Source organism: Parasteatoda tepidariorum, chromosome 7, assembly GCF_043381705.1.
Source record: "Parasteatoda tepidariorum isolate YZ-2023 chromosome 7, CAS_Ptep_4.0, whole genome shotgun sequence".
NCBI classification, from domain to species: Eukaryota; Metazoa; Arthropoda; class Arachnida; order Araneae; family Theridiidae; genus Parasteatoda; species Parasteatoda tepidariorum.
The window spans coordinates 34037214-34052517 of NC_092210.1; the positions used below are offsets into that span (position 1 = coordinate 34037214).

Sequence of the window (15304 nt, forward strand, 5' to 3'; positions counted from 1 at the left end):
TGAAAAAAGCTAGCCGTGATGTAGCCTAGTATATTTTTTTTTATCTAAGGATGAGATTTGTCTATACTAAATTGCGATCTTTATGGTTCTAAGAGAAATTGTTAAAGATGCTAATTAATTAGTGCTATTTTTGATAAGTTATTTGGCAAAAGCTTACACTTTTCTGAAGAAACTTATGATATTTCTTGGAGGAATTGGAATTTATTTCTTGGAGGAATTGGAATTTCTAATCCAGTGAATTTATAGGAGTGAGGAGAAGTCACAAGCTCCAAAATATGGCCTCAAGAGTTCAATTTGGAGATCAAGACAATACTTTGTTCACCTAAAAGTTCATTTTACTTTGTATTTTACTCTATGTCTCTGGAAAAAATTTCACAAATCGAAATATATTTGTGCCTATTACAAAACTTGTATGCGTTGACGCAAAGGTAATTTCCATCCAAAAATAGTTATTTATACCTATTTGTATATTTCCATATTTATATCAATCAGTAAAGATGGAAAAGAATGGAATTGAATTTGTGTTGCATTGGTACAAAGTCCAATACAATAAAGATTGTAAAGATCTGGAGTTCTAAGGTAGGGTAACTATTAAATTTCAAAATTTTAAGCAGAAGTAAACTAAAAAAGAAATCAATATCTAATTGGTATCCGTTTAACAGTTTTTGATAGAAGAAATTTTAAAAAAAAAGTTAATTTCGTTGGATAGCGTTTATGATTATTATTTGATTTAGTGTTTGTCTAAGACCCTTAAGATATTGTCATGTCTCTTTCTCTCTCTCTCTCTCTCTGCGTATCTTTTTCCGTGTCTTCCTGCCTCCCTATCCATCCATCTATTAGGCCTCCCTATCCATCCATTTATTAGGCCTCCCTATCCATCCATCTGTGTCTCCCTACCCCTCTATGTAGGCCTCCCTATCCATCCATCCATGTATGTAGGCCTCCCTATCCGTCCATCCATGTATGTAGGCCTCCCTATCCATCCATGTATGTAGGCCTCCCTATTCATCCATCCATGTATGTAGGCCTCCCTATCCATCCATCCATGTATGTAGGCCACCCTATCCATCCATCCATATATGTATGTCTGTCTCCCTATCCATCCATCCATGTCTGTCTGTCTCCCTATCCATCCATCCATGTATGTCTGTCTCCCTATCCATCCATCCATGTATGTCTGTCTCCCTCTCCATCCACGTATGTCTGTCTCCCTCTCCATCCATGTATGTCTGTCTCCCCATCCATCCATGTATGTCTGTCTCCCTATCCATCCATGTATGTCTGTCTCCCCATCCATCCATGTATGTCTGTCTCTCTATCCATCCATCCATGTATGTCTCTCTATCCATCCATCAATATATCCATGCATGTCTCTCGATCCTTGTATGTCTATTCGTCCATCTTTTTTCGTCCTTCTATCCGTCCATCCATCAGTCCATCTATGTCCATCCATCCGTCCACCTATGTCCATCCATCCGTCCACCTATGTCCATCCATCCGTCCATCTATGTCCATCCATCCGTCCACATGTGTCCATCCATCCGTCCACCTATGTCCATCCATCCGTCCACCTATGTCCATCCATCCGTACACCTATGTCTCTCTATCCCTCCACCTATGTCTCTCCATCCCTCCACCTATGTCCATCCGTCCCTCCACTTATGTACATCCATCCCTCCACTTATGTACATCCATCCCTCCAACTATGTCCATCCATCCATCAATCTGTATCCATTTATCTATGTCTCTCTCCATGTCTTCGTCTATCCATCTATATATGTCTTGAAATCATTGGAAATGTGCTCCTAATTTTTTTTAAATCTAAAATGTGTATCACACTACCATTTTTTTGTAAAGTTCATTTATTTATTTTTTGTTGATTGCAATCACAAAATCTATTTTAAGGTACAAAAAATGCTGCAAAAAAGTTTTTTTTGATTAATGTGACTAAGAAAAATAATTTTCGATAAATATTTTTCTTATTTTTGTTGATGTTTTAATGGGATATTTTCTAAAACACTGTCCCCACGGTTAAAAACTTTACAAAAAGTTAGAAAATGTAAATCAAAGTTTCTTCATCTTTCAGGATACTTTCAGAGATGCACAGGTTTACTTTAAAAAAAGTATTCCAAAGTAACTATTTGATATATGCTAAAAACTGACGCCAAATATCAATTAGCACTAACTACACAACAAATAGAGATACAGAATTTTCTTTTAAAATAGTTGCAAAATACAAAAGTAATTACCATAATGTTTTCTAATTTTAATTGATGTTGAAAATGTGAATCTTCTAAAAATTCTGAGTCATCTCACGATTAAACACTATACAAAAAATTAAAAATGCAAATAAAAAAATTTTTTGACGAGTTTGAAGATACGTACTAAGATGTATAAGTTTACTTTAACGAAAAATGCTTCACTGTAAATATTTAACTAATGATAAAAATAGTGTACTCTTAGCTTATATCTAATGAGAACTTGAAAAAAATTATAAATAGAAAATTAAAAAAAAANCAATATTTTTTCCCCTAAAAGTTCTTTTTAATTTTGTATTTTTCTATTACAAAACTTGTATACGTTGTCGCAAAGGTAATTTCATTCAAAAATAGTTAATAAGAAATAGTTAATGATACCTATTTGTATATTTCTATATTTATATCAATTTTATGTTATTTCAATTAGTAGAGATGGAAAGGAATGAAATTGAATTTGTGGTGCATTGGTACAAAGTTCAATACAATAAATATTGTAAAGATTTGAAGTTCTAAGGAAGGGTAACTATTAAATTTTAAAATTTTACACGGAAGTAAACGAAGAAAGAAAATCAATATCTGATTGCTATCCGTTTAACAGTTCTTGATAGAAGAAATTTTAAAAAAAAGTTAATTTCGAGGGATAGCGTTTATGATTATTATTATTTGATTTAGTGTTTGTCTTAAGACCCTTAAGATACTGCCATGTCTCTCTCTCTCTCTCTCCGCGTTTCTTTTTCCTTGTCTTCCTGCCTCCCTATCCATCCATCTGCGTCTCCCTATCCATCCATCCGTGTCTCCCTATCCATCCATCCGTGTCTCCCTATTCATCCATCCGTGTCTCCCTATCCATCCATCCGTGTCTCCCTATCCATCCATCCGTGTCTCCCTATCCATCCATGTATGTCTGTCTGTCTCCCTATCCATCCATCCATGTATGTATGTCTGTCTGTCTCCCTATCCATCCATCCATGTATGTCTGTCTGTCTCCCTATCCATCCATGTATGTCTGTCTCCCTATCCATCCATGTATGTCTGTCTGTCTCTCTATCCATCCATCCATCAATTCATCCATGTATTCGTCCATCTCTATTCGTCCTTCTATCCGTCCAGCTATGTCCTTCTATCCGTCCACCTATGTCCATCCATCCCTCCACCTATGTCCATCCATCCCTCCACCTATGTCCATCCATCCCTCCATCTATGTCCATCCATCCATCAATCTATATCCATTTATCGTAGTCTCTCTCCATGTCTTCGTGTATCCATCTATATATGGCTTGAAATCATTGGACATGTGATCTTAATTTTTTTTTAAATCTAAAATGCGTATCTCACTGCCATTTTTTTATAACGTTCATTTATTTATTTTTTGTTGATTGCAATCACCAAAAACTCTTTTAAGGTACAAAAAATGCTCTAAAAAAGTTTTTTTGACTAATGTGACTAAGAAAAATAATTTTCGATAAATATTTTTCTTATTTTTGTTGATGTTTTAATGGGATATTCTCTAAAACAGTGTCCCCACGTTTAAAAACTTTGCAAAAAGTTTGAAAATGTATATCAAAGTTTCTTCATCGCTTAGGATACTTTCAGAGATGCACAGGTTTACTTTTAAAAAAAATATTCCAAAGTAACTATTTAATAAATGCTAAAACCTAACGCCAAATATCGATTAGCACTAACTACAGAACAAATAGAAAAATAGAATTTTCTTTTAAAATAGACTGTTGCAAAATACAAAAGTGATTACCATAATGTTTTCTTGTTTTCCTAGTTGCTGAAAATGTGAATCTTTTTAAAATTCTGAGTCATCTCACGATTAAACACTATACAAAAAATTAAAAATGCAAATAAAAAAATTTTTTGACGAGTTTGAAGATACGTACTAAGATGTATAAGTTTACTTTAACGAAAAATGCTTCACTGTAAATATTTAACTAATGATAAAAATAGTGTACTCTTAGCTTATATCTAATGAGAACTTGAAAAAAATTATAAATAGAAAATTAAAAAAAAAAAAATTCCTCTAAAACAGCCTATCGTTTTATTTCGTTTAACTTGCTTTATTTTTATTATTTTCAGTTTTGTTCTGTTTTCCTCTTTTTCTTATTTTTAATGTTATATTTTGTATTCACATCAGCGAAAGTGCTTTCCTTTTGTGTTTTTAATATTTTCTATGCTAGTCACCATTAGCACACAAGATTTTAACTGAATCAAATTAATTTCGTTTTCTTGAATTCTTTTAAAATCAAATAATAGTATCTATAAAAAATGGATATTTATGAGATTTAAAAAAATTAATACAAATAGATAGAAGACAGAAATACATACACAGAAATTCAGTTAGCAAACTTCAACTTTATTTCACAAAATGATTGGAATGAACTCAGAAATAAATTTTTAGATTTGAAAACTACTTTCAATTTATTTCAAATTGAGAAAAAAAAATAGGTACACTCAACCAAAACCACTCAATGATTCTCCAACAATTCAAGATCCTCAAAGACTAATGTTTTCAGCAAAGGAAAGCTTAGAATTTCAAGGTTAGCCGACCTATCTCAGAAAAAAACGTTATGCTCACCTAAGAGAAAAAAAAACTGCTTAAATCGCGGGAAAACGCCTCTTCTAATTCTATTTCAATAAATCTACGAAAATATAAAACACGTGGTATCATATTCATTGCTTTTGAGAAAGCAAAGATGGCATAAAAAATTAGAAGCAAGCTCCAAGTAAAACTAAATTTCATGTTTAAGCATAAAAAAAATTTCAAACCTCTTCTTGAGAAGCATATGAAAAAAATAATAACCATGACAAGAAAAGAAAGAAAAAATCTTTTCCTACTCTTATTTCACCTTTGAATAATACAAATGAAAGGATTGCCAACAGCGCAAAGAGCTCTTGAATTTTTGGGCGAGAACTACTAGCGCACTTTTAAGAATAACGTTTTTGTATTCGCCTTTCTCAAAAAATTCATCTTTCTCGGCGCATGATTCAAAGCTCTTTCTGTCAAATCTTAGATGAGTAGTGGGGAGGGGGAATAAGGCAAAAAAGTATTGCTAATATTCTGCACCTGTTTGCGAGAAGTTCGCTCAAAGCACTTGTCTGAAATATGCGAGCATGCATGCATTTTTTAATCCAATCCAAGGTTCGATCTTCAAAAAGTCAGTTTGAATAAATCTATAAAATGGTAGAAAAATGTTTCAGATATTCCCCTGGTAATATTTCTGTCTACTAAATATGTAATTAAAATGAAAATTCTTTTGTAAACATTAATTAGATAACAATTATAAGGACCTCGAGTGCACAAAATATTTAAAGTTGAATTTTTTTTTTAACATGAAAAATAACGATAGTAAATTACTTAGATGGAACAAAATTATTCTTAATATCACCTTGGAGTGCAAATCACCGTTGCGAGGGCATCCGTTATTCTGCTTTAAAGTTCGGGAAATATGCTTTTTTTTGTTTTTAAATTAATTCATTTTTATGCAAAATAAATGTAAAAGTAATTCAAGGATTAAAGGAAAAAAATTCAACTCAGGATCTTGGGTAGAAATTAAATATTTATTTGAAATTATTTCACTGCGTTATACAAAAAATACATTATCAATTAAAAACCTTCATTAGAAAGAAAATTATGATATTGAAATAAATTTGGAAATTTAAAAACTGTGCCTTTTCTTTTCTTTTTAAAAAAAGGTTATTTTAATAGTTTTTTGTATTAACGAATAACTATTGAAAAATCTTTTGAAGATTTAAAATTAATTAATTATCAAATGCAAAAGTTTTGTTTTTACATCAATCGAAAACTAAAATTCATTTTTGAGAAAAAATTTTTTTCACAGATTTGTTAAATAAATACATATAAAACGTCACTGAAATAGTGTATAATATTTCTGTAATGATAATTTGAATATTATAGATTGGCTTTAACGAACAATCACTTAACATCGAAAAGAAAATGAACATTTAAAATTGATTTATTAATAAACGTAAAATTTTGGTTTTTTTATCAGTTGAAAACTGAAATTCATTTTTGAAAAAAAAGCTTTATTCGCATATTTGTTAAATAAGATATACATTTGTTAAATAATAGATATGAAAGGCCCCTGAAATAGATTTTTGTTTACTTTGGCAAAGTTCGTGGTAATCTTTCTTTAATGATAAATGGAATATTATAGATCGGTTTCAACAATCACTATATACATTGAAACGAGCATGAACATTTAAAATTACTTTATTAATAAATGTAAAATTTTGTTGTTTTTTCATCTGTTCACATCTGATAACAATTTTTTTTAAAAAATAAAAGAAATATTAGCTGGTTTGTTAAATAAATACATACATATGAAAGGTCACTGAAATAGTATATTTCTGTTTACTTTGGCAAACAAAGTTCTTTGTAATATTTCTTTAATGATAATTGGAAAATTATAGATTGTCTTCAACTAACAATCACTACACATCGAAACGAGCATGAAATAAGCTACTTTCATAACAAAACATATGTCCAATTCAATTATATCCTAGAGCCTAATTCTATTATAACAGTATGCCAGTTTGATAAATAGGCTTTCTACAGAGTAATCCCTCAAACATAATTACCAAAATACTCCTTAATTCATTTTTCACCCCTGAAATATTAGCGAAAAATTCTTTTTCCTTCCAAATCATAGTCCGCTAAATTGCAGTTAATTGGTAATTGCGGTAATTTAGCGGTAAATCGACCATGCTAATAGCGTTCATCGTATTTAGCGAAAGTTGCGCGGGTCGTAAGAAAAAATAATTCACTCCTTCTAAAGGCCCCCCGAGGACTTTGTTACCCTACCTATGTCTATTCAGCAAATAAAATCAAGAATTGCGGGTCATTTATATCCCTGCCTTCAGTAAACACCTGTGATGAAATAACTTTAACTCCCACATACGTTAGGGAGAAAGAAAAGTTGCAAGAAAAAAAATCTAATTGCAGAAAAAAAAATAACAGAATTTCTATTGTTTCCAGTTTAGTGCTTTAAAATGCTTTCGGGTTGTTCGACTTGCATTGTTAGAACACTGCTCGATTTCGTTGGAGAAAATTATATTCTGAAATATACGTTCTTAATTGGAATATATAAAATTGTAATCTAAAAATATGGACCAATCTAATACTAACTAGTAATCTTTTCAGCCTAATAAAATGAACTTTCTTTCTTATTTTATATTATTTTTTTTAAAATTTGATTTTAAAATTTTTTAATTTTATTTTCTAATAATTTATTTGCTACGAAAAAGTTATGGTAAAAAAGTAAATTATTCAGAGAAAATCAGTTTTAGTAACTTGAAATGTAATCTGACAAAAATTAACATATTTGAGATCAGGCCATAGATTTATTAAAATTGAAACCTAATAAGTGAAAATCCAATAATTACATCAAAAGTTATTTAGAATGTTTCTTTTTAGCACACTGCACTATCAGTTCTTTAATTGAAATTACCAGGGGCATTCATCTAGAGAAACAAAATCTTTATTCCCAACATTTTGAAAATATTGTGAGGCTGAATTTGAATATGTTATTTATTTTGCTGCCATCTAAATGGTTTGTAAGCTTTTTACAACCTGGAATTTCAGCAGAAATCCCAATAAAATGCACAGAAAATGGTGCAGGCACATAAAATGCGCATAAATGCGCAGGCACATAAAATCACAGTAAAATTTGCAAATTATGATAAAAAATTTCAAAGCTGTGTCAATTTTTAAATAATATTTAAGTATAATAAGACAGATAAAATATACCATTCAATGGAACAAAAACGAATACTACTTTGCATTTTAGCTTACTCATTTATTTTCATAAAAATGACGCATGCGTTGCCTTTTATTAACCTGTTAATTAAAATATACGTTGAAAAAGCTTATTAACTGCATACTTAAAAATGCAACTTAGAAAGAATAACACAATAAATAAAAAGTAACTTTAAGATCATCTTCAAAGTAACCAAATTTTTTAAAAAAAGCAATCCATTTTTTCAAAATAATTCAATTCGTGTTTTTTTATTAAAGGTTTTTCTTTTTTTGAACAATTAAAGCGAGAAAATTTGGGCACAAAAGCCGGAGTGAATATAATTTTTTATAGTGACTTTTTTTTCCTTATTACATGCATTGGTTCAATCAACAAAAAAAATTCCATGAACATAAAAAATAAGTTTAATGATAATAATTAGAAATAATCACTAAATATGATAAAACTAGAAAAAAAGGAGTTTTACACCAAACGAAACTGCTTTTAAAATATTTAAAAGAAGTAAAGTGCTAGCCGAGAATCATTTTATTATAATGAAGTATACTTTTAAAAAATATTTATATGTCAAGTTTTATTACCTGAATATATAAAGATTAAAAAAAATAGTCTTAAGCACGCTTCATTTCGTTTTATGTTTTGTTGCGAATGCAAAATTTATATACAATTTCCATATTTAATTTCTTTGAATGTCAAACATGTCTTCAGAGGCTGGAAATTTTTGCATTACATTTCTTTTCATTAAATTCTGAAATTCCTAATCTCGTCACAATAAAGTAAAAGGTAAAAAGTATAATAATATTGAATTTTAATAGTGCCTAAAACATAATAAGTATAAAACAATCAGTTGTATAATCTTTCAAATGTAAGAGCATTTAAAAAAAAATACTGTAGAACAGTAAAATTACGTAAAGATATTTGATCCATAAGTTCCCTTGTCTTTTGGATTGGGTTCAAAATTACTAGGTTACGAAATTAACATTCATATTCGTAAACTCAAAATTGGGTAGACTGTTCAACGACAGTTTTAAAATGAATTAGAAACTCAAAAGTCAATGGAAAAGCAAAAATTTTAAGAATATATATAAAGTTCTTATACAAAAAACATTTCAAAATAAACTAATTAAGTAATAATAAGTTTTAAGAAATATTTTAAATAAAATTGTTAATTATTAACAATAAGTTATTTATCAATAAGCGCGGGATAACAATTACACATATTTGAAACAAATTTTTTTGTTATCCCATTTTTTTTCCTTTTAGCAGTTCAATAAATTTTATTCCTAGCCACATTCAATTCCCTTTTCCGCATTACAGCATATATTTATTTACCATATTATAATTTTCGTATCGCTTTAAAAAGATTTTAAAAAAAAGAAGCAATCTTTCAACGCCAAATAAACCCAATACAATTTTTCCAAAAATATAAAAATTCAGTAGCTCCTACATGTCTAACCACTTTTTTCTTCGATTTAATAGCTCAATAATTTTTCCCTAAACGCGCTTCAACACCAAATAGCACTTGATTTTTTTATGTTAAACGCTAAATACCACTTCGCGTTCCTCTCGCCTTGAATGCAAATTCTCTTATTTGCAAAATAAAACACTCGCGAATGAATATTTTAGGAGCAAAGAAAATGAAGATAGCAAGGAACAAAATAACAGCTTTTGGCGAAGTACTTATCAGATAGAAAATTTGAAAATGTGCATGATCGCCAAGTGGCAATGAGTTAAAAAGTCACGATTATGCCTCCAGTCAAGTATTTAATGTTTACGAGATACTGGGTCTTATTTCCACGCGTTAATATTTGGCGAAAGAAAGGCAATAGTTGGGTGGCACGATCGTTATCATCGGCTAAGAGTATAAAAAAAGGGGTGATAAATTATTCAATGAAATGTCGAGATGCTGAAGACGCCACCTGTTAGATATAACAGGTATAAAACCGAAAAGAAATTAGCTTCCAAAAGACGCATTCACCCAAGCATAGAAATAGATAAGTATCAAACACTCTTTAATGTCTGCGGAAAATTTGAGACAATTAAAAGAAAGTTTAAAGTCAAGGTTAGTTATTGAGGCCGCGTAATTTGTTTATGATGTTTTTCCCCCTAACTTCTATTATGCCTAAAAGTTTTAAACGTAAATTTATTTGACATTTTTTTATTATTATTATACTTGTAAATAATTTCTCCAAAATTCGCAAATACTTTTAAAAGGTTTTTAACTTTAAAAAAAAATCTGCGTTTTTTAGAAACTATTTTATTTTGTGTGATAACTAATTAAGAGTCACATATATTTAATAATAGAACACTATGGATATCTTCCACAGAACAGAATATCAAAGCACAGAATAGTATCGAACACTTTTTTAACGTCATTAGAAAATTTGAGACAAAACAAAATTAGGGTCAAGGTTGATTATTTAAAGAGTTTCTCAAATTAGAATTTAAACTTTATAGCTTAATTTGTTTATCCTTTTCCTTTTTTGCATTATTACACTTGATTGTGATTTTAAATTTTTGCGCCAAATCCTTATATTTTTTCAAAGTTTTCAAATTTAAAATTAAACTATTGGGGTTACCTTGAAAAAGCGTATAGATATAAATTAAAAATCATATAATTGAGGACTATTTAATTTTTTTTAATAAATTTTACTCAATTTGAAGATTGAAAATTGTTTAATTAGCATCTGTGTATGAGATAAATACAAGCTTCAATCATTTCTGATTTTTGTTTGGAATAATTTTTGATTCTAAACAGAATTTATGGCCATGTAGAATTATTGGGCCTACACCGGCTGAGTAATGGCTATAAAATATCGAAGAAATCTGACAATTCTATTGGGCCTACATTAGCTAAATAGTAGTTGAAAATATTGGCGGAATTGAACAATTCTTAATAGGGTCTTGTTTAGGCTGAATAATGGAGACTTTTACCCTTATTCGGTCAAGATACGTTATTATAGGATCTATTTGTGAAAATAGGGTATTTTTTTGATAGGACATATCGCTAAAGTGAATTCCAACTGAAATCAATTATCACCGAATTTTTTATCGTCAATAAGAACTTAAACTACTTTACAATTTGCTAGAGTGCTCAAATTACTTCCTGAGGTATCAGCAAAATTCACTGCGAAACAAAATTCTGACTTTATGATGTAAACTAATAGACACGAAACTAAGTAAAAGAAAATTATAACATGAAAATTTATCAAAAAGTAACATTTTAATTCACTAAAAACTAACCACCAGCCTTCTAAAGCGGTCTATTTCTTCCCTTCTTTTTTCCAATAATTCAAACAAGAATAAAATTTTCTTTTTTGTATATATAAATTTGTAAAACGAAGTTTTTAAAATTTTTATTACACTATTTTTAATACTTTGTTTCGTATATATATTTTTATTTTTGCCTACTACGAGTACGTAACCTCTGTTTTTTTAACTTGTAGCACTTTGAGATAAATAAGATAGAAAATAAAACTTTTTTTTAAATAATCCCTAATTTTAATCATTTTAACTAGACCTTTTTAATCTTTTATAAAACTTTATTAATCGTTTAGTTTCAGCATTTTTATATTTACTTTTAAATGATTTTCGATAATTATATTCTTTGAGGAAACAACATTTTTAAACGTTTGGTAAATTAAAATTAAAAAATAATTTTATCTTCTCATTACTTTGCTCGACCAATAATATTTACCAATTAAAAAAATTAAGTAAATTATTTCTTCCAAAAAATTCTAAGTAAAATAATTATAATAGAGCAGCAATTTAAATTCCGAAGCACGTTATTACTTTTATTTATTTAGTATCGGAATTTGCTCAATAAATTAATAATTAAGCAGGTATGAACTAGTATAACATTCAAATTTAATTGTAAGAGAAAAGAAAATTTTCAACTCATCTACAATCGAAGAAACTCTTCAAATAAAGTCTAATTATTTAAATTTATCACGTGATAAAATCGATACGTGAACTATAGACTTAAAAGGGGGAAAGTTCATTAATAGAGAATGAAAAGAGGGCACGTACTTCATTTGCAATACAAGCTCTCTTCGTTAATTACTCGGTTATTGCATTAATTAGTGAACTATTGCATAACTTTAAAAGCCGTAATGACAGAGTACGGCAAAATCGTGAAAGGCAAATTATGTGAATTCAAAATTTAAAGAATTTAAAGAATTAGTCTTCAAGTTCTCATTTTAACTAATTCGAATAATTTCCAAATTATATTTGATATTACTGAAGTTTCTGTTTTACTTTTTTATGAAGTCCTTGTTAATTTTTACTTTTCGGGAAGGATAAATTTTACTGGAATATATCAGAATGGGAAAAGGAAAACTTCAGCTTACGTTCAATTGTAAGTAAATGAGTTACTAAATTCGTAAAAATAACTTTCGAGCTTTTTTTTCTTTTATCCTGATTATCTTATTCAATGTTTCTAATGAATTTAATGTTTGTTAAAGTTGAAATTTTGATCATTAATAAGTTCCCCCATTTTCTGATAATAATAGCTTAACTACAAAACTTTTAATTACCTAAATACAAAAAATTTGTGCCTAAAGAAAATTTTACGAAATAATTTATTTACTTTATTTTTATTTTTGTTATTAATGTTTTAAAGCCTTTAAAAATGTTAAGTGTAAAGAAATTAACAGCTCTTTAATTTGCATAATAAAACCAAATTTAAACGAAATCGATTCCGCATTATAGGATACAATATTTTATAACTATTTTAATTTTTTATGAAAAATTATTCAACTGTTTCTTTAGAAATTCCAGTATTCGCATTAAAACTTGTATTGACCTTGCGTAACGAAAATTATTCTGGGTGAGTATAAGACTATTCAGGATGATTAGGATAAAATTATTAGGGATAATTTGGATAAAATAACGACTGATGATTAGAATATAGGATGATTGATAAAAATTAAGGATGATAAGGATGAAATTATTGAGGATTATTAGGATAAAATTTTTAAGGATGAATAGGATAAAATTATAAAGGATGACTAGAACAAAATTAAGAATCAACGTAACATTCTCTGTTGATAGAAATCTTGCTAATCACATTTGAGGAAATTTCATTTTGTATTTTATAACCGTCGTTAAACAGCCGACAAAATTTTGAGTTCATAACTACCAATATTCAACTCCGTAATCTTGTAATTTTTAACACAATCCTGAAACAAGAGTTAAAAGACAATTATAAAAACTTTCATGTCTAAACCAGCAATCTAACCGGTTTTCGTATTTTTAATATCCTTTTTCTTCAAAAATTTCTAGAGTTACTAATAAAATAATAATAAAAAGCATAACTAAACAACCAAATTACAAAAAAAAGGATAACACGTAATAAAAAATTAACAACTTATAAAATTTAATGAGTTACTGCAAAAGATATCCTGCAAAAATTCTTAAAATTTTTCCTTGTGCAAAGAATTTCAAAATTCAATTCCAAAAGNTTCAGGATGATTAGGATAAAATTATTGGGGATAATTAGGATAAAATAAATATAGATGATTGGAATATAGGATGATTGATAAAAAAAATAAGGATGATTAGGATAAAATTATTAAGGATTATTAGGATAAAATTATTAAGGATTATTAGGATAAAATTATTGAGGATGAATAGGATAAAATTATAGAGGATGAATAGGATAAAACTATAAAGGATGACTAGAATAAAATTAAGGATGATCAACATAACATTCTTTGTTGATAGAAATCTTGCGAATCACATTTGAGGAAGTTTTAGTTTGTATTTTATAACCGTCGTTAAACAGCCGACAAAATTTTGAGTTCATGACTACCAATATTCAACTTCGTAATCTTGTAATTTTTAACACAATCCTGAAACAAGAGTTAAAAGACAATTATAAAAACTTTCATGTCTAAACCAGCAATCTAACCGGTTTTAATATTTTTAATATCCATTTTCTTCAAAAATTTCAAGAGTTACTAATAAAATAATAATAAAAAACATAACTAAACAACCAAATTACAAAAAGAGGATAACACGTAATAAAAAATTAACAACTTATAAAATTTAATGAGTTACTGCAAAAGATATCCTGCAAAAATTCTTAAAATTTTTCCTTGTGCAAAGAATTTCAAAATTCAATTCCAAAAGTGAAACAAATTATGAATAAAAATTAAAATTTTAAATGTTTATTTTGAAGTTATTTCACGAGAAATTCCTGTTCAAGGTAGGAATGTTATAATTTATTCAAACAAAACTATAATTAAGTAAACTTTAATTTACAAAACAGTCTCAAAGCTAAAATAAAACTGCATATTTTCTTTCAAACAATTTATACAATTTACATTTTATAGGGAATTAATTTAATTAGTTAAATTTAATTTTTATATTTTCCCAACTTCCGTGACCAAATAGGGAAGGGTAATAGAATTACATGAAGTAACTTACTATACTTCGTTAAGAAATTGATTTGCAATGAAAGTACTTCGATAACAAATTATTTTTTTCATTATTCTCATAATGTGTGTTATTTTGTTATCAGTTTTAAATTGGAAACTACATTGCAGAACAGTATCACTAAATTTTATCATTAATAAACGATGATAAATCAAGCATGCTAGTGGACTAAACACTGGGGCTTCTGCGTTCGGCTGACTGCCCAACCGGAACATTTGCTCCTGCACCCCAGAGACGAAGGTCAAGGAAACTGAGATGGGCACAGTAGACAGACCTTGGCTTCTATGGGCTATCGCGTCACTGAGTATAATTTAAACTATAATTTACATTAGGAAAATTAATAAAGAGTGCTTAAAAAATCTTATACTGCATTAATAAAAAAATGACATTAATTTAATTTATAATTATTAAAATCTACTTTCTACTAAAAATTAATCTTGAGAAATAATTGTTTCTTTCCTTTTTTTCTTTTATTGTAATAAAACGTTTAGGTATATATGCATAGTATTCGTAAAATTCTTTAATATCTTTTAAAATATCAAATTATATTTAATAACCCCCTAAATGTTACAAAATTTTGAAGAAAATTTTCATAAAAATGCCTATTTTTTAATTCAAGAAAATTTATATAAAACTGAGTGCATGTACAACATATGTATTAATTTTTAAATTTTGAGTTAATCACAAATATACATGTTTGATGAGCGCTGACATCTAGTTTAATAAAATGAACTGTTTCTTACTGTCTGACCACTTTCATCTGGTATATAGATTACGAAAAAGATTATTCCGGGTATAAGAAATATATTTTTTTTCGGTGTGTTACTTTTG

General features: G+C 28.4%; 2 protein-coding genes across 2 annotated transcripts in view; one reads left to right on the top strand and one right to left on the bottom strand.

The window, feature by feature from the left end:
- The window catches only part of LOC107457579 (uncharacterized), a gene marked incomplete in the record, with an annotated part of 324266 nt that overhangs the window by 278734 nt on the left and 30228 nt on the right, over nucleotides 1-15304 (bottom strand).
- LOC139426082 (uncharacterized) lies at nucleotides 1364-3556 on the top strand. Its single transcript, XM_071183750.1, has 2 exons — nucleotides 1364-1727; nucleotides 2931-3556. The coding sequence occupies exons 1-2, from the start codon at nucleotides 1364-1366 to the stop codon at nucleotides 3554-3556; spliced, it is 990 nt and encodes a 329-aa protein (XP_071039851.1).